The sequence below is a fragment of the Aedes albopictus genome, chromosome 1 (assembly GCF_035046485.1).
Source record: "Aedes albopictus strain Foshan chromosome 1, AalbF5, whole genome shotgun sequence".
Lineage (NCBI taxonomy): Eukaryota > Metazoa > Arthropoda > Insecta > Diptera > Culicidae > Aedes > Aedes albopictus.
Window position 1 is genome coordinate 14,831,269 of NC_085136.1, and position 27,053 is coordinate 14,858,321.

General features: G+C 36.7%; 1 protein-coding gene across 2 annotated transcripts in view; it reads right to left on the reverse strand.

Annotated features, from left to right (window-relative positions):
* Positions 1-27,053, reverse strand: part of LOC109431130 (zinc finger protein 358) — a 49,390-nt gene that overhangs the window by 12,268 nt on the left and 10,069 nt on the right. For both annotated transcript variants that reach the window (XM_029854899.2, XM_029854903.2), the window contains exon 2: positions 12,766-13,079. In XM_029854899.2, the coding sequence (XP_029710759.2) occupies positions 12,766-13,079 (314 nt within the window). The remainder of the gene's footprint in view (positions 1-12,765; positions 13,080-27,053) is intronic.

Sequence of the window (27,053 nt, forward strand, 5' to 3'; positions counted from 1 at the left end):
CATGTGATGAACAATAACACAACAAAAACAAGTTCACAAATTACCTGTTATTAAGTTGTGATTGACCTAACAAAACATGTTATTAAATAAGTCTTCCAGGAAAATTTTTTTGTTATGATATTTGTTATTTTGCCGCTCATGACAGACAAGTTTATAACATAACATGTTATGCTAATAATATAAAAAATTACTGATTCCATTATTCAGTTATTAAGCCAAAATAACATATTTTATTATGCTGTTGATATTTTCTTCTGCTCGGGTCGGCTCAACAACAAAACATTGTTATTTTTCCCAGGGCTCACATTTTACAACACAGTATGGTTGAAAATACAATGCTCATTTGTTAAATTAAGATTATTTTTGGTAATGTTAACTGCACTGCTAGTTAAGTTGACAGTGTTTTACTGGAAATTGTTGTCGGTTGAGAATCATAGGTACGGTTAGTAATATTACTATGGAATCGGTAGTTTCCACAACAAAATTTATTTCAGTGAAGCAGAAAAGTTCGCATACAAATAGTGGAAGACATCCTAAAGGAATTACCGAAGGAAATTGCCTAACGAAATGGGATCTAATGTCTGGATATCGCTGTGCAATCTGGAAACAAATATCGGGAAACAATCTTTTCCGATAAATGATTTTCCGGTAAATGGTTTATTCCGGTAAATGGTCTTTCCGGTAAATAGTTTTCCGGATAATGGCGTAGAACCCGTTGGTCAAACAAACACTTTATAAAATATAACATTTTTTTTTATCTAAAACTGTAGAACCAAAAATACTGAACTGATTTCAATGAATTTTTTTTTGCGCGTTGGATATGTGTCAAAATTTGATTCAATTTGATGAAACCGTTAAAAAAGTTATAGCCATATTTGTAGCACTATGTCACAATAAGCAGATGTGGGTTTTGGTATAGTGAAAGTATTCAACCAAAATGACTGAAATTTTACACTGTAAAAGTTTTATAAAAATCGAGACAGTGTTGCCATTTCTACAGTCAAAGTAGTGCACACTTATTTTGAAATGGTCATTAATTTCGCTAGTTGTTATACACATGTTATAGCTCAGTTTGGTATAAACAACAAAATTTTAATAGGTTTTAATTTTCTGTCACATGTTTTTATTTTCTGAATACGAATGAATGCATCCGTGATTACAATATAACTATTTAATAACTCATTGTTTCATAAAAACACAGTTGCAACATGTTTGCAACGATGATCATTTTTGTTTTAGTTGCAGGTGCTACTTAATTTAAGTGCCATTAAAAAAACGTTTTTTTTAGTTTGAATTGTTAAAAAAAGTACGCACCGATTATGACGAAATTTTCACCACTCTTTATGCCTTACTTGTAGAACTTACAGTCGAATGTTCAGACGTTTTTATGAGCTAACAACAAAGTTATAGCCTAAACAATTTTTAAAATGGATACCCTAAGATTCCAAAATTACATTTTATTGTATCGATAACATCTGCGCCAGTTCTAAACCGATTTTGATGAAATGTTTATGATATCAACTAGGTACATATAATATGCTATTCCTTATTAAAAATTCAACTACTTTAGTGCACTCAATCAAAAGCTGCACATTATTTTGCGTCTCACTTTTTTCGAGTCCATTCTTTATTTCCGAAATGTCTTCAAAGATTAATTCCAAACATTCTCCGGGGGTTCATTCAGGATTCCTGCAAAGGCTACTCAAGGGTTTTGCATTATTCTTCTAAGTTTTTTTTCCAGAGTCCTGATTCTTTCAATTTTTTATTACTGAATCCTGAAACCTTTCGGAAAACCTTCAGGTTTTCTTCCATCATGATTTTTTGCACTCACTTCATCCCGACACTCATTCAGGGCCTTTCAGGCGTATTTACGGGATTCCGCTCAATGTGAAACAATGTAAAATAACAATGTCGAATATTTGATTTGCTTATCTCATACCGGATCTGAGATAAAGGTCGGACGCGATTACACTGTTCGACAAAAAAAAACTTTTGCCGTGATCAGAGACCCCATTAGTAGGGCATGAAAGCGCATGGAAAATGTAGAAAAATGTCATTTTCAAATCTGTTGGAGCACCCCTAGAAACTTTTTGTGATGAGTTTGAATTTTATTCATTTTTGAAGGTTTGACACGAGCTTTAGAAATCATCATAAACACATTTAAAATACAATATCTTTGAAATGCAATTTTGTGCACCGCTGTAATTATCACAGATCTGAGAAGCAACTTTGATAAATAACAAGTCAAAATTTTAGCCTATTACGACATTCCATTTTTTTTATACATATCCGGGAAGAATCAAATATGACCTATATAATACAAATCCTTGAAGTTTTCACTTAATTCAATCACAAAAAGCAAGTCCCTATCCTTATCTAATTATAACAAAATAACTATTTTACTCTGATTTGACTTCGAAATGCTACACTTATAATCTAAATAATTGAATTTAAATTTTCGAGAAGAAAATCCGGTCGATTTTTCAAATTACTAACGTGTATGTAGTAAAAGTAAAAGTAAAAGCCTATGTAAAAATAAAAATAAAATCTAATACATTTATATTTTGCGATCAGTACAAAAAAAAAACGTTTCCAGTGTTTTCGTGGGTTGTCTATATTCACTTAATGTTTCGAAGAACCTCCTAGCCATACCAAGGTTGTAAAATTGATAAAACAAACCTATTTCAATACAATGAATTGAAGCTGGCATTGCGCAGAAAACATGGTTTAAGTTCACGACTGTTCAAAACACTTCCTTCTTTCTTATGGCTCGACGTCCCCACCGGGACTTGGCCTGCTTCGCTGCAACTTAGTGTTCTTTGAGTACTTCCACAGTTGTTAATTGAAGGGCTTTCTTTGCCTGCCATTGCATGAATTTGTATATTGTGAGGCAAGTACAATGATACGCTATGCCCAGGGAGTCGAGAAAATTTTCCCAACCGCAACGGGAATCGAACCCGCCGTCTCCGGATTGGCGATCCTTAGCCTTAACTACTAGGCTAACTGGAGACCCCTGTTCAAAACACTACAACCCTAAAAAAATGCAAGCAAAAAATGAGAACATTCTCCATTTACTATTAGTAATCGTACAAGCACTGTTGTTTTCATCACATTTTAGTTAGTTTCAGAATACAGAATGTATTGTTGGGGCATTATCATTGAAGACACTTTTATGAAATTAATAAAATTTGTCACATGTAGTAAAATATTTCCAATCATAATTTCAAGCTCAATAATGTCCTGCACGATTGTAAAATTGTTTTATAAGTTCCAGCGGCATAGGGTCTGGAACCATTTGGGCAGGATCACCTATTTGGGCACTTGTGTCCAGAGAGTGTAAAAAATTCGAAGATTGAAAGTGAATATTGACATTCTCATTTTTTCATTCGTGTCTCGCCACATTCATTGTCATCTGAATGTCTCTCTTTTATCATTCAATTCTCTGTCACGAATATTTTTTCGCACGTCGTGAAATGTCCAATTTCTGTTAACAGATGCACAACCCGACTTAATGGACAAACAGAGAACATAATTAATATTCTAATTAACTACCATACACAAGTTTTGAGGTAATTGGAAGTATAATCGGGAGTTACGGTCCAGTTTTATTTCTCAGTGAAAATTGTCAGTGACAGAAAAATGAATGAATAGGTGAAAAAATTCATTCACCAAAATGAATTTTATTTTGATCCCTCAGTTGAAAATCTTCAAAATTCACGTTGAATTTCACTCATTGAAAATGAAAATTTTAATCTCTGCTTGTGTCTATGACTCAGTCAATTTAAAACCGATTGACTTTATTTTTGATACACGATCAGATACGCATAATATCTGGCTATGTACAGCAATTCAAGTCAATCGGTTTGGAATTGACTGAGTTATAGCAGCAAGTGCCCAAAATAGGTGCTCCTGCTTAAATGGTCCTAGACCCTATTTGTTAATATAGTGCTAAATACTATCTATCCAGAAGCACTAATGCGGGTTAATATTATTTATTTAGTCCAAATAGTCCAAATTTGTTTCAATACAGAGGTTGTTGGAATTTGAATATATTTTCCGCATCGTATTAACATTTTTAAGAACATGGAACTGCTTGATATCCACCAGGTCAAGCAATCTGGAACTGTTACTTAGGTACACACCAAATCATTGAAAAGCATTCTCATCCATAAGCGATATATGGATATTTAAATTTGGGCACGATTCGAAATTCGATCAAAACAAAATACTTCCTTGAATTATGTGGACGAAGGGTATTTTTCCTAATCCATCGCATTCAAAATCACAGTTTATTGGTATTTAAACATGGTTATGAAAATAATATTTGATGTCAACTGTTACAATAATCTTTGTTCTTTTTCAAAAGCGACAAAAAATAAAACTGCAATTAGAACATTCAATTTGTTTGGAAAAGTTTTTCATTAAAACACTACTCATGCTGACCTCAATGAATTAATCTAACTTTCTTCCTGTGGATCCTTTGTAATCATATCCTAAAATTTCTCGTATATCTTTCCAGAATCATACTTAGTTAAATCAGATGTTTGAAATACAATTTTTATCTTCTTCAGTCAGAGACTGAAAAACACATTAACACTAGAAAACGGACGTCACATCTAATGACCTAGTGGAGAACTTGTAAAGAAACGTTTTCTCCTGTGGAACGGACCTGGCGTGATGGTTAGAACACTTGACTATAACGCCGAGGACCTGGGATCGAATCCCACTCCCGACAAACTCGCAAAATGTGAGTTCTTCCTTTCGGAAGGAAAGTAAAGCGTGGGTCCCGAGATGAACTAGCCTAGGGCTAAACATCTCGTTAATACAGATAATAAAAAAAAAACGTTTTCTTCTACTGGAGCGGAAATCCATTCAATATTCCGAGGCGTTCGAAGTATCTGAAAGACTGACGCTGCACGTCATTCACGCATAGAAGTTTTTTTTAAATGGATATTAATGTGGGCGTGCTTTAAAGGGTTAGATTAAAAAAAAAAACTTTAAAGATTTTCACTGTAAAAGTCAGAGTTAAGCCTAAGCGAATATGTATCAATGAAACGGAATGTCGTAATAGGTAGAAGTTTTGACTTGTTATTTATCAAAGTTGCTTCTCAGATCTGTAAAAATTTCAGCGGTGCACAAAACTGCATTTCGAAGATATTGTATTTCAAATGTGTTTATGATAATTTCTAAAGCTCTGGTCGAACCTTCAAAAATGAATAAAATTCAAACTCATCTCAAAAAGTTTCTAGGGGTGCTCCAACAGATTTGAAAATGGCATTTTTCTACATTTTCCATGCGCTATTATGCCCTACTAATGGGGTCTCTGATCACGGCAAAAGTTTTTTTTTGTCGAACAGTGTTATTCGGGTGCTCGATTATCCGCGATTCGATTATCCGGCAAAAATGGCTCGATTATTCGGGGATCACATAATTGTTTATTGCCGGGGCCCGTGGCGTAGTCGGTCACACGTTCGCTTCATATGCGGATGGTCATGGGTTTGATTCCCAGCCCCGGCACTTGCAATTTTTCGTCAGTTGCTTTTCCCCCGAGAGCAACTGACACTGACCCTCTTCTGAGCCCCATGGCTCAAACGGACCCCGGATACCTGGACATCGACGAACTGCTACACATAATGGACCCCCAATCCGACTGGAAAGGAACAACGGCCTTCCATCTTCATCCTTGTGCTCATCATTCTACTAGGTATAAGGTAGAAAAAGTGAAAGCAGCAGAAAGGCAACCAGTCCGATAAAGTAGAATAGAATCTAGGCGTTGTACAAAATGTAAGTGCAGCTGTCAACTGAAATAGCTCACGTAGTGCCCCAGTGGACAATAGAGCTGTAAATTAGGTTAAGTGATTAAGAATAAAAAATAATTGTTTATTATGATTGCACAATTTTAGATGGAAACATGTCAAAAGCTGTAGGGAATCTGAAAAACACCATGAATTATTTTTATTAAGATTTTTCTGCTAAAATTTCATTCTCAAAATATATGATAGCAAAATTGTCAGTCGTTAAATTTAAGCACTAAAACACTAACTGTTTTTGATAGAAGAACATAAAAGAGAAAAAGTAAGGTCGGATTGTATCTTCGTTTGTAAATAGATTCCTGATCGCTCTAGCGCTCCTAGCGATCAAGTGAGGCAACGATTGTACAAGGCACGCAAACCTCTAACATGGCGTTTTCCTGGTACACGGTTTAAAAAAATAAAAAATAAATTAACTGTGAAAAATTTTAGCACTTTCTGAGACATTATATTTTGGCATCCGCCTTAAACGAAACGAGTTCTTAAACCAAAAATTATTTTATAGTCCATATCAGCCTGGGTTAGCGCATACGAACCGTTCAGCGAATACTTAACGAATTTGAATCTCTTTTACAATACTCCCGTACGTCTAGTTTGTGGACAGAGAACGTCAGACTGGTCCCTGCGGCCTAAATTATTCCGGTGGATAACTGGATAAGATTCTTATAAAAAGGCTGTTTTTGGTACACAACGCACACTTAAAATTAAGTACCGTATTCAGCTGTTCTTTTTTCGGTAAAAGTTCAGATTACCGAATAATCAGTACAATATTACCGGAATTCGGTAAAAAAATCCAAACGTTCGGTAAATTCTACCAAATCATCGACAATGTTTACCAAATGTTTGGTAAAAAGTAACTGAACTTCGGTAATCCGAACTTTTTCCGAAAATAGAACAGCTGCGGACAAGGGACTCTAAAATCAGTGTGCGTGTTTTCCATTATGATTCGCTATACAATTCATTCTATTTCCATTAAAACGTACTCCACAACCATCGAACATAGTTTATCAACAGTTTATGAACTATCGGATTAGACCACCGAAAATAATATCCGAAGAACCTGCTACGTACAATATATGGAAGTTCACATCATTAAGTATTTTTTGTAGCATCAATTATTGAATTTAGCGGTATGATGCCTAAGAAGAATTTGTTCTATATATTTATCACTTTATTGTGGAGTTTTCACCTTTGTGACTAATCCACCTAATAGCGAGATAGAAATTGACTATTTCCATATATGAGTATTGGTGTCTTCAGTAAAGTTGCAGAAAAATGTATTGTTGGAAAGTTTTTCGAACAAGCCATTTCCTAAATTGCTCAACTTTTAGAGTTATGTTCAATTTTTTGTAGACGATTTCTTAAAGTATTTTTTTTTCTTTTATAACATTTCCTAGGAGTTTTTTTGGAATTTTCATGTGCTTAAGAAAGTTATTCTTTGTGCTGAAATACATCTTCTTCTGTTTGTATTTCTAATTCAAGTGCAACAGAGCCTGCAACTCAATTTGAGAAATTCCCAAAACATGCACTGATGCAGTTCTTGGAGAAATCCCTGCAGGAATCACTGGAGGAAATTTGAAGAAATTCTTGGAGTGATACTAAACATGGACTCGTTCAGGAATTATTGCTGTAATTCTCCATGTAATTACAGCTGAGATTCCTTAAAAAAATCCTGCTGTGATTCCTTTAGATATTTCTCCAAAATTTCATGCTGGGGTTTCTGCAAAACAATCTCCAATTTTTCTAAGAGTTGATCTGGTAACTCTAGCTAGTAATTCATTTGATAATTCTTCCGGAATTCTTGCGGGGATTGCCAAAATATTGCTGGTATTCAATCAGGAATACACCAGGATGACTTGGATCACTAGGATGATTACTTGGAGGGCTCCCAAATATAATTACTGGAGAAATCCCAGTAGCAATGGGTTGAGAAAGCCCAGCAAGAATTCCTGAAAAAAAAAACTTAGTAGGAATATCTCAAGGAATCCTGGCAAGAATTTCTGCTTATATTCCAAGAGAAATTCCAAAAGAGAGAAACCTGGAAAAAATACGAGAGAAGTTTCCAAAGCAATCCCTGGAGGAATCACAGGACAGATTTGCAATATTTTCAAGATTTTTCCATCAGCGTTTGTGGATGAATTTCAAGAGAATATTTCCAAAGATTTCTCCGTGGATTTCTCCAAGAATCCCTTCAGGAATTCTTCTCGGAATGCCCACTGGAGTTCCTGAAGAAGTTCCTTCTGTGATTTCAACAGGCGTTTTTGAAAAGATTTCTGCACAAATTCAGCTTGAAAATTTTGGAAAAACGCCTGCTGGATTTCCTCCAAAAATTCCTCATGTGGTACCGCCAGAGATTTTCCTAAGGATTTATTCAGGAATTCCTTTTGGAATTTATCAAACCATTTCTCTGGAAATTATTCCAGAGAAAGATTTATCCAGCAATCCTTGTCGTAACTTCTCTATGGAGTGCACTAGAAATTCACCCTGAAATGTTGTTAAGGATTCCTTCTGATTTTCTCTCGAGATTCTTCTAGTAATTTTCTTTGTATTCTCACTAGAATTTCTTTTCTGATTCCTTTGAGAATATCTGTTGAAATAGCTCTTGGAAAACAATATAGTGCAACTTCGATTGTCGTAAAACTTGGTGGGCTCGTAGTTCTTCTAAAATAATTTGTAACTTGTCTCTGTTACGCCCGCTCAGCCCATAAAACCCTTACCCAATTCTCAGGGTCGGCTCATCCACGCCGAGGCAATTTCGAGGAATGAAGAAATGGTTAAAAGAAGAAGTATTACTTTTTACGGCGGTTTATTGAAAAAGGCCCTATCGTCCCTAACTGCCCTATCTGAATTCCTACCAAATACACTCTACTCACGATTTGTGTGGGTGTCAGTGTTGGGCCCGTCGCTGGAAGCTGGCTGGTGGAGTCCTGGGATAGCGGATCGTAGCCACGCGATCTACACGTGGCCCGCTGGGTCACTGGGGTCCGTAAAGCCGGCTCGCTCCTTTCGGTCCTCACGATGCCGGCTGCTGCACGGTCCTCTAAGCCTGATCGCTTCTGTCGGTCCTGCTGTCCTCCGGTTCCCGTAAAGGGGGGGGGGGGGCGTTTCGTTGGATCGCGCCCAAGCGATCTGGTCGTCCTTTCAGCGGCTTGGTATTTTCGGTGCTTCAGCCGCCGGTGGCCTGACCTCCGACTTCGACGGCGGGTATCTTGCCAAGCCCTCGCGACTTGGAATGCTCTTTCCACGTAATCCTGGGAGTTAACTGACCGGTGGTACCGATCGACCTTCGAAAAATGCTCGCAGTAGAAGCGTTGCTGTGCCGTCGAGCGGGAAAAATTCACCGACAGTGGAAAAATTGGTGGTTTACCACTACACAAATGTTGCCTAAATTGTAGGCTATAGCGCACTAACTGGCAATACACTTTTTATATAACTTTGGTTTTTCGAGTTGTGGTCGCTTTTCTGGCTAAAACTCAAGTGAACGAGCGGTGGCTCGTTGGACTCCCAGGAACCGGTGAAAAGGCCTTTTTTCGGGGCTCCATGGCCCCGTAGGTTGCCCGATATGCGGTCGCCAGGGCTGCTACCAAAATTCGCCAGCGTTGTGTTATTGTGAGTGTCGTTTTTCGGGGGGGTACTGTATATAAATCCTAAGTGTGTTTTGAATTAACCGTTTGCCGCCTTTTGCCTCCTAGCTGGTTATTCTCATTAAATTAAGTTATTTGCATGGACCTTTAGCTTAAGTTATATTATATTTTTAAGGATATTTAATTATTTTTATTTAAGTAATTGTTTGTAATCATCCCTACTAGCTATCTAAGTTTTCTTCTTTTAACTTTTCCTCTTATTTATTTAATTTTAATACTGAGAAAGGGTTCGAGCTCTATGATCAGAGTGGACAAACAAAGTGGTTGGTCACAAATTAGACCCTTAATTTTTCTAGTTCGTCATTAGGATGACCAATTTTCAGATAGGGTGGTCCCAAAAATCGAGGTTTTGAAAAATTAAAACTTTTCAAAAAATCATAACTTTTGAACCAGTTGACCGATTTTAAACTTGTTTTTTTTTTATTTGAAAGTTTTTCAATTGTAGTTTTAGGGAAAATACGTCAAAAGGGTTAGATTGTGTGAAGGTGCAAAAAATATGCAATTCTCGGATACTTTTTCAAAACGACGTATCAACATAGGATTTGCGTGTATTACACGTCGTTTTGAAAAAAGTATCCGAGAATTATTTGAATTTTTTTCACGTTTTTGTGGTCTTGGGACCAAAGGGGTGTCCTGGTTTTATATTTTTATCAGAATATTAAGAAAATTTGGCGTAACCTATTAAAAATTAAAGGTGTATGTGTTTTAGTTTTTTAGATATGATTTTTTAAATATAGATAGTCATATATATTTCAATACTAGCTGCTCTAAAATTGTCTGATATGCATTGTAAATTGACATAAAACTGTGTCTTGTTTTGTGTTTTTAAGTGATTCCTGGTGTTTTTGGTATCCATAGTTTTATCAAAATTCAAAATATAATTGAATTCGAAAAAAATGTTTTGTATGGGAAAATTTGGCCTTTCATTTTCAAAAGATCATACATATCTCGATAACTAAAAAACATACAGCTCTGTTTTTTTTATATTTTAAGCCAAATTTCCAGAATTTTCTGATAAAAATATAAAACCAGGGCACCTCTTTGGCCCCGGAATCATAAAAACATGAAAAAAAAAACAAAAATAATTTTCAAACAAAAAAAAAGTTATGATTTTTTGGAAAGGTTTTTGAAAACCTTGATTTTTAGGACCACCCTATCTGAAAACTGGTCACCCTTATGACGAAATAAAAAAAAGGGTCTAATAATTTTCGAAAAACTACAAACCCACCAAGTTTTACGACAATCGAAGTTGCACTAGGCATATCATTTTTCTATGGAATGGCTGAGTATACAGGCATACCTTAGAAAAACGATATGCAACTCCGATTGTCGTAAAACATGGTGGGTTAGTAGTTTTTTTTGAAAATTATTAGACCCGTATTTTTTATTTCGTCATTAGGGTGACCAATTTTATGATAGGGTGGTACGAAAAATCAATATTTTTCAAAACATACAATTTTCAAAAAATCATAACTTTTGAACCGATTTGAAACCTTCTTTAGTTTTGTTTGAAATCTATTGAATTCTAGTTTTCTGGAAAAATACGTTAAAGGGGCTAAGTTGTGTTTCTTTGAAACAATATGGCATTATAAGAGTTTTTTCACATTTCATGGTTTCGGGACCAAAGAGGTCCCAAGTAACACTTTGATGACTTATTAGGCTTGTAGATATTTTGAAAACCGCCATAAAACAATTTACCTTTAATTTTATTTTTTATGATGGTTTTAAGTAGTTCTTCTAGTCATTTTGACTGAAAAATGTTACTTGGAGTACCCTGGTTTTATATTTTTATCAGAAAATTAAGGAAATTTAGCGTAGCACTAGAGAGTGCTTGAATAAATTGCAGCAGGAATTGTAGGAGAAATCCCAGCCAGAGTTTTCAATAATAATGCCAAAAGAGTTCTTGGTCGAATCCTAGCAGAAAATTTTGGAGTATTTCTTGTATTCTTCAGTAATCTCAGAAGGAATCTGGCATACCTAGAGGAAATCTTTGTAGAATTCCTCCTCAAATGCCCAATTAGATTCCTCTTGAGATTGCTTCAGAGGTCCTTCCTGTGATTCCATCAAGGACTCTTTCAGAGATTTATCTAAGGATTTCTGTCTCTTTCAGAGAATTTTTCAAGGGTTCCTTTAGTAATTTATTTTAGGATATCAGCAGATATTCCCAGGAATTTGCTGGGGTTTCTTAGCCATTTTCAGCTGAGCAATACCAGCAAGAATCCCTAAAGGAACCTCAAGACGATTTCCAACAGGAACATTCTTAGAAAATTTTTGTAATAATCCTCGTAGAGATCCCTGAAGGAATCACAGCATGATTTGTTTAGACGAATCTAAGAAGTAATTACTAGCGTTGGCAGCGTCTCTTCTTACTCGCTCTCCTCTAAAAAGCTAGAGGGAACTTGCCCCGCAAGGAAAACTCGATGTACACAGCGCGACGAGAAACATTCCTGCAGCGTTCTAAAATACATAAGATTTTTCACGAAAATTTGTGTAACACTGGATCAGCACATTTTTTGTGTTGATCCAGTCTTACACAAATATGAGTGAAAAATCCTTTGTCTTTTCGTAAATAACTCGTGTGCTGTGTGCTGTTCGTTTAAGGGTGTGTTCATCCCGCTCTTTCTAGACAAGGAGAATGAATGCGAAAAAAAGAGGCTGCCCACAGTAGCAGCTGTAATTTCATGACATACTTCATTTCAAACGCATACTGTAGAAACTTAATAAATAATAAATTAAAAAATTAGAAAACTGGTATGCTAAGATGTATGCAAATCTAATTAATCAATAAATCTGTATTTAACCAATACAACATGAATACCAGCTCCGTAAAGCGTTATACACGATTGAGCCTTAAATAAATGAACTAGTTAAAAAAGGACGTAAATCACAAACAAAACTGGCCTGGCTGTCGAGAAACAAACACAAGTTGTTGAATTACAGGGATTGTTGTACAGAAGTGAATTGTTTTATCTTTCTTTTAACTTTTAACTAGTTTTTTTTTTATCTGTATTAACGAGATTATTAGCCCTAGGCTAGTTCATCTCGGGACCCACGCTTTACTTCCCTTCCGAAGTGATTTAAATAATGATATTGTACCGATGATTGTACAATTCGTGTTCTTGAGATTCATTCCTGAAAAAGCTTTAGAACGTAGAGGAAAACATACTAACCTTAACGCTAGATAGATATTTGATTTGTGCAATTCTGTTTTGAAAACCTGGTTGCCTGTCTGCTTGTGTAGAGGGATTCAAGTAATATTTATTAGAAACAATTGAAACGATAGAAAGAAATAATGAAAAAAGATCTCCTACCAGTATGCAACCGGGTGTGCTGCTGGACGTGCGACAGCTGCTTGAACTTGCGATCACAGTAGGAACATTTGTAGGGCTTCTCGCCGGTGTGGACCCGGATGTGCTGCACCAGCTGGTGGTTGGAGGAGAAGCTCTTGAGACACTGCTGGCACTGGTGCGGTTTGTTCTCCGGCGGTGGGGCCAACTGGGGCAGCAGGTTCTGCACCGACAGGATATCACCGGTGCAGTTCAGCTCGGCGGCCGCCGCGGCTGCCGCTGCTGCACCGCCCGGAACGGCACACAGGTCCCTCACGTGCTGGATCTGCATTCTGACTCTGTGAAATGTGGCCAGGTTTTGGGAAGAATGGGAAAGAGAATACGTTCCCCGAAAGGACGATGATTAATACTGTCGGGAGGAGGGTGCGGGCCAGAGCCCGCCGAATTTATATCTATTCATATATAATCTTATTCGATAAATAGGGATAGTTCTTTTTTTTTTTAGATCTTAACATATACAGATAGCTGAACGACGATTTTTGCAATTTCCGTTTTGAGCCGAAGCCGGGGATCAGCAGGTGTTGTTTAAAACTTCCGACTGCCCTTTTTGCCACTCGAGGTGAGCCGAGTTACACCCACCGCGTGGGAGGCGATTTATTCCGATAACAATACTACTAATAATGATAGTTAAAATAATAGAGCAACGCCTGGCAGCCGACCACCCGGAATAGTGCTGGTATTAGTATCCTATCCCCCTCCCACTGTCCCCTATTAGTATAGTGGTATGTAGTAGTTTGCCTCGATTGCCTGTTGTCTTAGCCGGTTCGGTTGGTGGTAGTGGTAATTTGCTGCGCGCGGAAACTTTTCAACTTCGCGCGACCGTGATTTGTTTAAAAACCACCCGTAATTAGATAATTAGAGGCGCGTTCGTTGTTTAATGAAAACTTTTGCCCTGGCGGCGCTCGGCGCCTGGCGAGAGTCGCGAAACGCATGCCCTGCACACCCGACAGAGACAGCAGCGGCCGACCACCCAAGAAAAACACCCTCCCTCCGATGGGGGACTGTCGTCGCTTCTTAAAATACCCACCCCTATCTCCCAAGGAAAATGAATGACAAAAACTCCTACCCGAAGAGGTGGTATAAATCTTACGAGTTTATCCAAACAAAAACCTTTCATTCATCTCGTAGGGGTTTTTTACGTTCCTATCCCCCCGCCGCCCAAGGTGAAAAAAAAAACAAAGTAAGCTCCGAATCCAGGGATGCCAGATGTGAAGACTTGTATTCGATTTGAAGCCATAAGAACTGCTGTGATGCCAGCCAGCGACAGGAGACCCCTTTTTTTATGTCAATGTGGATCGCATAACCACTAGACACTTGGATGGATATTTGTTGGTGAGATCGTTCTATATTATTTAGAACATTAACAATGGTTTTCGGTGTTCAACAGAAAATGGTTAAACCAAATGTGCCAAGTGCACATCACCAATTTTACTTAGGACTTTGTCCGATACGTTTCGTCTTCGACTGGTTTTCGTGTATTTTTTTATCTGTATTAACGAGATTTTTAACCCTAGGCTAGTTCATCTCGGGACCCACACTTTACTTCCCTTCCGAAGGAAGAACTCACATTTTTGTGAGTTTGTCGGGAGTGAGATTCGATCCCAGGTCCTCGGCGTGATACCAGGTCCGCTCCACATTTCGTGTATTTGCCTAAAATAGTTTAATGCTCGACACTTTACTGTAGACAGTATGCAAAGTGCTGAGATTTTTTTTAAATCTTTGTGCTCCTAGTGTAGTAGGAAAAACTCATCCAGGATTAAGTTTAGACATTCCCTCTGGAGAAATTCTATCGAAATTTATTCCTATGTATTCGAATATTTCTGTAGATGTTAGGAATTTATAATGAAACTTTTCATTTTTTTAAGGAATACCTAAAAAAAGTACTGATGTAATCTCAATTTGTTTTTTGAAAGATCTCCTAGGGGAATCCCAAAATAATCCTGAAAAGCTCCTTAAGGGAAGCCTGAAAGAACTGTTAGAGAAATTCTTTCAGGAATTCCTAAAGAAATTTCTGAAGAAACTTTTAAAGAAATTTCTCGTTGAACTATTTAGATACCACCACCTGGCAAAAATTATAACAAAATCCTACAAGAGCTTCAGAGATAGAGGAATTCATAAAAAAAACTTCTTGAAAAATTCTCAACGGAATAATGTATGCAAGAGCTCCAGACAAAAATCCTGAAGGAACACGTTCAGAAAAAGAATAATGAAACCAGAGGCAACTACTGAAGAAGCTTTTGATGGATTTCTTGAATAAAATCCCACAGAAACTCCTGGAAGTATATCTTAAGAAACTTCTGGCGAGATTCCTACAAGAAATTGGCGAAACATTCCCTTTTAGGAATTCTTGATGAAACTTCAGAAGAAATTTCTGAAGAAACGCTCGGAGAAATGTTTAAAAAACTCTTTCAAAATCATTTGAGGTACTTCTGGGCGGATACATAAACTCCGATGAAAAAGACCAGAGGAAATTATTTAAAGATCTCCTGAAGGTATCCCTAAAGTATCTCTTAGAAAAACTCCTGAAGGAAGAGAAACGGAACCCGAGTAGAAGGAAATAAGAACAGCATAAGGAGCTGTGTTATTTGGGTAAAATAACTGAATAATGGAATCGATTATTTTAAGTTTTTAACATAACATATTATGTTATAAACTTGTCTGTCATAAGCGGCAAAATAACAAATATCATAACAAAAAAATGTTATTGGAAAACCATTTTAATAACTTTTTTTGTTAGTATCAATAACAACTTAATAACAGTGAATTTGGAAAATATTTCAATAACAAATTTTGATATTAATATGTTATGGATAATAATCGGATAGCAAAATTTGTTATGATATCAAAATCGTAACTAAGTAAATTATGATACTTTTTATATAAGATTATTCACTTTGTCTCACAATCCCACCAATTACATGAGTTACAATACTTTAAATGATCTAAAAATACAATATTCAGTTTTTAATTCATTCTAAAAGAAAGTAAAAGAAAAATCTTCCAGAAATTTCTCCGAGTGTTCTTCCACGAAATCATTCACAGATTTCCAAAGATTCCTCTAGAAATTCCACCAGAAATATGAACAGAAACCCTTCAAGGATTTCTTCAGAATTTCCCGTGATTATTTGTCTCGAATTTCATCTTAAGAGTTCTCTGAAAATTTCTTTGAGAATTGCATCAGGAGTTTTTTTTTTTCGAAGAATTCTCCAGGATTTTTTCAAAAGATTTTGCCAAAAATACTAATAGTTGCTCAGAGAAATTACTTTTGGAATTTCTAAGAAACTTGCGCCTGGAGTTCTTTTGAAGACTTTTCCAGGGTATCGAAGGGTTCCTCCAGAACTTCCAAGTGCTTTTCCGAATATTATTTGAGGAATTTTCAGAGGATTAGTTCAGGAATTTCCGTCCTAACTGTATACAAAAAATGGAACAAAACAAAAAGACAGGTTGCTTTGATTTCAAAACTTGTTACTATTGTGCTATTGTTTATAAGTTGATCAATAGTTCAACAATAACAAAACTTGTACTTCAACAAAACATGTTATTGAAATGTAATTGAGTGAATGTATATCAATATCTTGATTATAACAAAATGAGATTGTCCAGCAAAATTTGTTATAGAACAGTAATGCCTTGATAAATAATAACAAAACAAGATATAAAAACAGGTTATGTGATTTCGTAGTTATTAATTTGATATTCTCCTCTGCTCGGGAATTGATGTGGGAATCCTTGCAGCCACTTGCAAGGAATGCTTGAAGCAATTCATAGAAAAAATTGCGAAGGAATGCTTGTAAAAACACTAGAGGAAACTGTAGGAGAAACTCGTGAAAAGTTTGTCTAGGAAATCATGCAGCAATCCAAGAAAAAACTTCTACAGGGACTCCAGCAAGAAACTGTAGAATGCTTTCTGGAATGGGTTTTTGGAAAGAAAAAGAATCCTGAAATATCGCCTAGAATAAGCTCCTGAAGGCAGAGCGTTAATGATTAATCATAAATTTAATCATGATTAATGATTAATGATTAAGATTAATCAAAAATCAGTAATCATAATCACCAAAATTTCTCATTTAATCATTAATCATTAATCTTAATCACACTGATTTCGCAATTTATTCATTAATCAGTAATCATAATCATAAGAAAAAAAAATTAATCAATCATTAATCATTCATCACCAAAAATTTTTCACCATATAAAATATATGATCCAATTTGAATTGGTTCAAATGCTATTCTTCTTGATTATTTTTTCAATAATCTCCCAGACAGAGTTACCTTTTACTTTTGGAACTTCAAAAATATTTTAAACAATAATTATATTTTAATCATTTCCTGTTTTTTGTGATTGATTAATCATGATTAATCATGATTTTTAATCAATGAGCCAATTTTAATCATTAATCATAATCAATAATCACAGATAAAATCAATTTTAATCATTAATCATAATCATTAATCATCCCAAAAATCAAATTAATCATTAATCATAATCAATAATCACCGAAATTTGAATTTTAATCACCAATGATTAATCATGATTAAAATATTTGTTAATCATGAACGCTCTGCCTGAAGGAATGCCAAAAAAAGTATAGAAAATGTCATGAAAATGTCATCTTGTTATTTTCCTATTTCAGTTCCCCTAGCTATACAACTTTATCGACCGTTTCATTAATTTTCCCTAACAAACTTCGGTTTAGAATTGGTGATGTTACGAACTGAAATTCGCTCATGAAATGATTAAAACTGAAAAATGTCGTGACATTCTTCCATCAAATTCCATGACATTTCCCATCCCTGGATCGATACAACTCCAAGAGGTATTCTTGCAAGCACTTCCCAGACAACCAGTAATCGTATAAGATGTTGCATAAGATGATAAAGTGGAGGCCATATGCGGGCATGCCTCCATTTAGGCGCATGTAAAATATACGCATATCGCCTCCACTTTAACATCTTATTCAACATCCTATACGATCACTGGTTGGCTGGGTTGTGTAGAATTTTGTGAAAGAACTACTGCGGAAATTCCTGACAAAGCCCTTTTGCGAAATATTTCTAAAAGTAATGAAAAAGCAATTCCTAGATAAAGCACTGAAAGAATCTCTAAAAATCTCCTCGGAAAATTTTGCAGGAAATTATACAAAAATCCTTACAAAACTTCTGGAGGAATTTGATTCCGATATCGATAACAATACAGATGTTTTTTTTAAATTTTTCAATAAATACATTCTAATGATAGAATTTTAAAATTGAAACCGGGTCACGTGGTTTGAAAACAGTTTTCGTTGAAACCGGTCAACTATTCACACTAAGTCTTGAAACATGCTTCAGTGAAGGATTTTCTGAACGTCCTCACCAAAAAACTCGCCTATCGATATATGTCAATTCCGGGTGTTTTAAAAAGCCAAAACGAAAGATCGTTGAAAAAACAAAAGACGGACCTACTTTTTTCCAGTTATAGTTTGGATACGGCCGCCATTTCTTATTTTTTGAAAAGGCTTTTTTCATAATGTTCGCACTAAGGCATTACCTATGATATGACGTGACAGAAGAAACATCCCTTAAAACAAAGAAAAAACAGGAAAAATGTTTTTCCTGAAAAAGATGTAGAAATTACTATCGAAACGTCGAACAAAGCTAAATAGTTCGTTCAAGTAAAACACGGCTTAGAAACCGAGATAATCTTCAAAATTTTATTATATTTCTTCTTTACTATTCCCATCTAGTTGGGTCAAGCACCTCCAAAGAGGTTTTCTGAAAATTTCTTTTCAATTTCAGCGGGAGTTTTCAAATATGTTCGTCATTCACTCATGGTTCCTTCAGCAATGTCTCAAGGTATTTCCCAAATAGTTCATGAAGAATTCCCTAATCGAAACAAATCTCGAGGAATTTCTTCACTTCCCTCACAAATCCCTCAAAAAGTTTTCGCACAGTTTGTATCAAGTTATTCTTTAGAAATGGTCTTAAAAGTTCACCTTGGAGCTGCTGTTAAAACTTAGCTTCTAAAGTTCTCTCAGGCATTCCTTCGGAATATTCTACGGAAATTTCTCCAGAAGCTCCAGCAAAAATTCTTCCTGAAGTCTTCTGAAGGAACTTCAACTGCAAATAAAATTCTTTTAGCACTCGCTCCAGGTGCTCTTTTGAAAATTCCTTCAGGAATTCCTCTTCAATTCTTCCATACATATCTCCCAAAAAGATTGTTGGAATTCTTTCAGGATTTTGTTTTTATTTTTCTAAAAAAATCATTCGGAATTTCTTTACAAAATTCCTTCTGAAAAAAAATACTAGAAACACCTGGTGTTATTGAATGATTCAAGTGAATTTCCTGCAAGAATCATTGAAAATACTCTTAGAAGAATACATGAATAGAATCTTGATCTCTCGAAGAAAACCCTTCAGAAACTTCTCAAAGAGTTTTTTTTCAAGAATTTCGGAGGGTATTCCTCCTGAATTCCCTCCAGATTCTTCAACTCCTGTTATGCAAGTAAAAAAGTACTCCATCAATTTTCACAGAAACATCCCGAGGATTCCTTCGAGAAGTTTATCAAAAAAGTGTTTATCTAAAAAATCCTCAAGGAGTGAGTTCCTTCTCTTCCATCAGGGGCCGTACACAAATTACGTCACGCTTTAAGGGGGAGGGGGGGGTTTGCAGAGCGTGACGACCCTTACAAAAAATATTGAGGTCCCATACAAAAAGTGTGACATAGGGGGGGGGGGGGTTTGAAAACGGTCGATTTTTACGTGACATAATTTGTGTATCACCCCCAAGAAGACTTTTGTTTCATTTTTCAAAGAAGATCAACTAGAATTTGCTGTAAAATAAACTGTAAAAAATCATTCTAAAATTTGTTCAGACATCGATTCATGGTTTACATCTAAAATTTCCTGCTCAAGTCCCTGCAGGAATTCAGAAATCGCTCTAGGAGTCCTTATTTAAATTTCTCACAGGGTACTTCTGAAATTATTCCAGGAATTTCCCCTAAAATTTTTGCTGACGTCCCAGGAGACTTTCTATGTTTTTTTTCCAAAATTACCTTCTCGACACTAAAAATTGCGTTGAGAAATAATTATTGAAAGATCTCCTAGAGAAATCTCTAAAATTTCTTTTAAAAGAACATTTGAGGAGCACCTGTAGAAATTTCAGGAGTTTTTGTTTAGGGATTGCCTTTACGAAAGCTGTAGTGTAGTTAAAAAACAATTATTTGCTATTCCTGCAAGAATTCATAGAGAATTCCCCAGTGAAGTGCGGAAGAAATTTCTGAAAAAATGGCTAATGTAATTCTTTAAAAAGCTTGTAGAAATTCTGGAGTTATTATTTTTTAAGAATTCTTAGAAAAACTCCTGGAGAAATTTCTGAGAGAACTCCTTTAGGAACTTCCAATAAAAAACACCTCGTGTAATGAAAAAAAAAACACCTAAATTGATTTTTTTTGAGAAACTCTCGAAAGAGCCTCGGAAGAAATTCCTAAAAGAGCTTCTTTAAGAATTGCCATTGAGAAATACTTGATGTAATTAATTGAAAAAAAAAATGCATTCTTTGCCTGAATTTCTTGAAGAAAAACCTATGAGAATGCATGTAACAACTTCTTATGGTATTGCCAAAGGAACTTTGGAGGAAATTTTAAATAAAACACCTATAGCTATTTCTGAAGAAAATTCCTGATTTTTTTCTGAAAAGTCTAATAGAGAAATCTCCAAAGTATCTGTAATAAGGTATCCTAAAATAGCCATGAAGAAACACCTGAAGGAAATCCTTAAGAACTTGCTGGAATTTCAAGATAAATGCCTGAAGGAATTACTTCAAGAATCCCCAAGGGAACTGTTGAAGAAGCTCCCAATGGGATTCCCGAAGAATAACTCTTACAAGAATATAAAAACTTATGAAAAAAAATGCTGAAGAATTCCTTCAGAAACCCTTGAAGAAATTCCTAAAAATGATTTATGATAAATGATAAAATGCAGCAGTTCCCTATGAAACTTCAGAAAGAATTTCTGAAGAAACCATTGGAGACGTTTATAGAATGATTCCTTGAAGGTTGCTGATAGGTACTACCGAAGAAGTTGCTGAAGGAATGCTTAAAGGCATACTTGGAAAAAATCTCAAAGATTTTTTCAAGGGACGCCTTAAGAATCCCCTGTGGTCATTAATTTAAAAGTTTTACCACAATGAATCTATGATATCATTGCAAACAGCTCTTCCTATTCTCGAGGTTTGTCATATTCTAAACACTCCACACAACATCAACAAGAGATCAAATCATGTTGTACCCACTTAGGTTCCACACACTTAGTTTGAACAAATTGGCCGTTAGTAGTACTGTGAGAAGTGCGAACCGAATTCGGCAAAAACATAACTAGTGTTTAAAAGTACACAATTCATTTAAACATATGCTGAAGAATGTTACTGATTTTATGTGTATTTCAGAGTCGATTCCAACGTTTTTTAAATAGTTTTTCAGACGGATAATACGTCCACAATGCCTTTTCAAAACGAAAGCGATTAACACTTTTGTAAACCTCTTTTTCAATGTTTAATGTTGTGTATATGTAGTACAGGTCGGACTCGATTATCCGGAGTCGGGTTCTGCAGCTTCCTATACATATATCTCAGGAACTAAATGTTGTACGAAGTTGAAATTTTGATATTTTATCAAGCCAACTTGATAAGTAATCAGTCAAAATTTCATTTTTGTACAACATTTCGTTCCTGAGAAATATGTTTGGGAAGCTGCGGAACCCGACTCCGGATAATCGAGTCCGACCTGTATAATAATCTTGACTCGAACATACTCGAACGAGTTCCCTGAAGAAGATGTAATACACATCGAAACGTCGGATGAAGGAGAATATATGATCTTTTGATTGCAATTGCGACACGCCGAAAATCATCCCACCTCAGTCGAAAGCTGCCTCCAAAACTCCTAAGGAATTCTTGAAGGAACTCCTACAAACATTCCTGAAGGATCCCCTACCGGAATATTTAAATCTTTGAGAAACTTCCGAATCAGGTCACTGGGGAATTTTTGATGACATTTTAAAGAAATTCCTGAAGGAAGATACTGCTGAAGACACTTTTCAAGGATACCCTGAAGTTAATAGTTAATCCTGCAGCAAATATTTACTTCTGGAAGAATCCTTTCAGAAACTCTTAGAGAAAATCCTGAAAGGAAATCTAGAAATATTGAAGACACTCCGGAAGAAGTTTCTGAACGAGCACCTTTGGAAATTCTTGGAAACACTGCTACAGAAATCGCTGTAAGGTCTCTTACAGAAATATCTGAAGAAATTTCTAAAGAAATTCATAAAGAGAATCCAGCAAGAAATTGTTGAAACATCCCTAAAAAAACTTTTTGAGAAATTCCAGAAAAAACTTCAGAAGAAATTTCTCAAGGAACTCCTAAGGGAATTCTTGGAAAACTCCTACAAAAAATTCTGAGAGAATACTTTTAGGAATCTTTAACTTTTAGAAGAATTCTCCAAGAAGCTTATAGAGCAGTTCTTGAAGAAATGCCAGAAATGGCTTAAGTAATCCCTTAGGATACTGCCAAAGACAATTCTCAAAGAATTCCTGAAGTTAATCCTGTAGCAAATTGACTCCTAAACGAATCCTTCTGGAAACTCCTAGAGGGAATCATGCAAGAAATTGAATAACGATTCCTGAAGCAACTCCTTGAGGAATTACCGAAGGAACTCTGGAATACATTTCTGAAGGAACGCCTGAGATAGCGCTTGAAGAAATTCTAAGAAAAGTCCCTAAAGTACCACTAAGAGCTAGCAGGCACGAAGATACTCTACGCCCAACGAAGTTAAGGAAATATACTTTTCAAAAAGTACCTGTCTGTACCGACCGGGAATCGAACCCATCGCCCTAAGCATGGTCTTGTTGAATATCCGTGCGCTTACCGCATTGGCTATATGGGCCAACATAATCAAAAATTTCAATAGTGTGAAGACATTTAAAGAAATTTTAAGAAACTTCACCTGGCATCCCTGGCGGGCGGTGGAATGTTTAAAACAACTGCCCTCCTAGGAACTGTGCGTGTGCATCAAAGCATCAGGCGGGAAACGGAATCGCGCCAAGTCGGTTGGTACACACCGCACACTTTGCTTTTCCAAATCATGGGGGGGTTTCGAAATTTTTATTAAACAACTAACACCTCACCGACCGACCGAGCGACCAAGCAAGCGAGCAACCGGTCGACTTGCGAAGGAGTCCCAAGAAGGAGGGTGGCTGACTCAAGAAACAACACACACGAGCTGCTGCTGCTGCAGGAGTGTCACGGGTACCAGGAGGTGGTGCGGTGGTGGCGAAAGCGAACTTTCCAACAGAACAGAAAACTATGGGATGGGGTGGTAAGATTACTCCTGCTTCTTCTTCTTCGAAAACGGAAGTCGCCGGGTAGCTAGGCTGGGTGTCCCTTTCGCTCGAACGGACTGTGGGCTGAGCTCGGGGGTGGTGGGTGGTGGTGGGTGGTTTTCGGGCGCCGTCCAAGAAAGAGAAAGACTGAGAAGCGAAGACGAAGAACGTGTACCTACACTTTGTGTGTTGTGTCCTCTGTGCCGGAGCTTAAGCTTGAAGAAAGTTGTTTTAATGAGGCGTCGTCGTTTCCACAGTGGCAGGGTCCAGAAATTGTGGAAATGTGGGTGAATGATGGGGGTGTGTATGGGGAGGTAACGGGAGGCAGTAGCAGGACATACGAAGATGGTCGTAAATGCCAGAATCCAAGGCTGGGTAGATTTGGGATCACCCTCGCCGCTTGCTTGGATACGATTGCCGTTAAGGTGGTTAAGATTGCTGAGATTTTTGGAACGATTGTGGTCGAATTAAGACAGGAATTTGTTTGGTGAGATTGATAATATTGAACGGAACCATAGACTAAGAACTTGTAGACTCTCTAGGTGCGTACTAAACAAATGCAGTTATTTCTTTTCATCGCGAAAAGGGTGATGATTAGATAAAGAACCTAATATCCAAAGAACAATTGGCAATAATGGTCCAAATCTATATGACTTCCCTTTGAGGCAACAAAAGTAACGAACGGCTGAGCCGATCAGAATGAATCTTGCATGGTTAGATTCGTATTCATGGTGGCTGTAAAAAAATAGGAAAATGGACTAAAAATGTAAGAAAATAGACAAAATGCTGATTTTTTATGACCTGGGAAGGAAATCAGCACGATCGAATTGAAACCAATCTAGAGTGCGGTGCTATTTTGAGCTCAATAGTTGTCAAACCACCACAAGACGGCACGACAAAGGTTGCCAGACAGCTAGTCGAATATAGAAAGAATCAGTTGGCTTAATAGCTCGCAGTAAACAACTTTGGAAGTTCTCATAAATATCTACACTAAGAAGCATTGCATACGTATATTAAACGCATGATAAACATTTGCATATGATGACAAATTCCGATTCTCTCTGATTTTTAAATATAAATTGGCGAAAATCTTCAGAAAATCTACTATTGATGTCAATTTGTTTAGTAATATTATTCATTTTCATTATTCACTATTCATTATATTATTCACTTTTAAAGAAATTGAGCAACTTTACGTAAAGTTCTCGTGTATAAGGGCTGTTTGCAGTTCAGAAGGAATTTTTTGGCCTATCTTGTTGCATGGGAAATTCCGACAATATTCGTTGGTCAGTCGGTTTTCTCGGTAGAGCCATGCAAGCGATAGTGTGGAATGCGGAATCAGATTAGCTTGAGAATTTTCGAATGGCTGACAATTTTCAGGTAAGAGTGATGGAAGTGCGAGTGAAAAATCCGGGATCAGAATCGCGCTACAATATTCGTTGGTCAGTCGGTTTCCACGGTAGGGCGATGGAAACGCGAGCACGAAATCCGGGATCAGTGGTCATCGTGATCAAATAAATCATAATCGTTATGAAGACCGCGACGTGTATTTCCATATAACTAGTGGATCATATCACCTAACAGAGGTGGCTTCTAAATCCACACCTTACCCTACCCTACTAACCACCATTCCTTCCCGTGACAACTGTGGGGATGCTGTGGATTCCACGGTTTCTAGTAGCAACGGTTGTCGAACTAACATTCCTTCCCTTTCCTGATGACCGTAAGGACGTGGCCAGCGCCGTTATTGACTTTAAATAGCTGAACTCTCGAATTGTGCACATTGAGAATGGTTAGCTAGTCCCAAGCTTTCACATTCATTGGCTCTCTGTGCAACTTCGATTGTTCTGGTCAATCACGGAGTAGCAACTACGATGTGTACGGTTATCTTTGCTTTGCTTTGCTTTGCTTATCTTGTTGCATGGGAAATTCCTTGCCTGAATCGCCCAAGAAACCGAAAAGCGCCACCGTATATTGACGGTAACACAGTGACAGCAGTCGAGTTACGTCAAACACACAAGGCTACGGTGGCGCAACCCGAGCAAAGTCGAATATCAGCCCCATAACAAAATGATAACTATTTCTCACTCCAGAATTCATTTAACCATTTTGTGTTATCACCTTGAAAATTCATGTTACCGCACCTGTCAAACTCTGAAGCATCATCATCGACAACAACATTGGAAGTTAGTTATTAATGAACGAGCAAATACCTCTCTGAGAACAAAATGTGTTTTCAATCAGATCAAACCAATTGATTTACATAATTTGATATCAGGATGCTCCTGATCATAACATATTAAGTTATTTTAATGATATCATGGGTATAATTATTTGTTTATTTTGTTTGTTATGTTGCCTACTTATTCAACCAACCTGAGAACAAATTTAGTGAATTATTGTAGATATCAGATAACACAGTAAGTTATCCGTTTATAATGGAACTTTACTCGGGTATCTGTTCATTTCATAGCGGTCGTTTTAGTTATTTTAGTGATCCATTCAAATGGCTGTCACTGTGGAAAGTTCCTGCCAAGAATTGGCCAAGAACTTTCTTGAGCGATTTCTTTTGAACACGAAACTGGGCTATAATGGGTAGAGTGTCCGTTCCCTTACTAATGACTTGGCCTAGCTCCATGCGTGGAACATTCAGGCGAGGAATCGCTCAAAAAATGAGCAAGCGTTGCATTTTTCAAGACTCCAGTACGGACCTGAGAAGAAACGTCAAATCAAATAGAGCTTGATGTGCAAGATTTCCATAGGGCACTGCATGAAACTCTCTCCTTCTCTTTCACTCTTACATAAGTTTGTAAACAACAAGGCCAAGAAACGTCAAAATCCCATACAAAATCGAAACAATGCAGTGCCCTATTGACCATTCTGGTCAAGGAAAAAGAATGAATTGAACGGAAATTGCAAGATAAATTCCGTTTGGGGTCCATAACTAGCATAAGTTTAAACAAATATGAGTGCATCTTTGCAATGTGCTGTGCGTGCTAGCAGCTGCGCCATGAAGTTGTTTTTTACTGGTCGTGGTCATTAGTCCATACAATTTTTTTTTATTTGTCCATACAAAATGGTCATTGGCCGAACCCCAAGCCCCCCCTCCCCCTAATGACCACGTGGTTTATGGACAGCCCCTTGTTTCGATTTAGCCGCTGAATCCTGAATTCTATTTCTATTGGCAGGTTTGGCAAGTGACTAGACGTACTAGTTTGGTGAGTGCAATATTTGACCTCATCCGCGAATTTCTGAAGTGTGCGCTGTTTTTTCAATTGAAAATTTCGAGATTTTGTTTAGAAGATGTTCCTGATTCGAGGTTAATACGTTTCTTTTGTTCAGGAGTGTGCGGAAAAAAACGATGTGTGGGATCATATCACGACAAAACAAGAGGATCGGCATGGTGTTAAGGTGATACATCAGAGAATCAAATATAGCTGCTACAATTCCCGACCTAAGCCCTAAATCACATTTTCAAAAAAGATTCATACTTCTGGAACCATCTACCGCAATCTGCAGAACACCGTTCAGCAGGTATTCAGATGGATTGTTGATATCGTTTTAGGCTACGTACAGGTGTACGGAATCAAATTGCGCCACGGAAAATAGTGTATAACTTTTGATTGCATGCATCAAACTGGCTGTTTTTTCACCAATGATAGCTAATAGTGCGCAGATGATACTGTTAAATTTTCATCAGAATCGGTAAATTATTGGCGGAGATATCTTCCACACGAGAGAGCGAAGTTTTGGAATTCTTGTACACTCATTGTAAAAATGGTTTAGGCTATAACTTTATTGTTACTTTTTCAAAACATCTGAAAATTTTACTATATATTAACATCATAATAAAAATGAAGTGGTGAAAATTTCATTAAGATTGGTTTAGTACT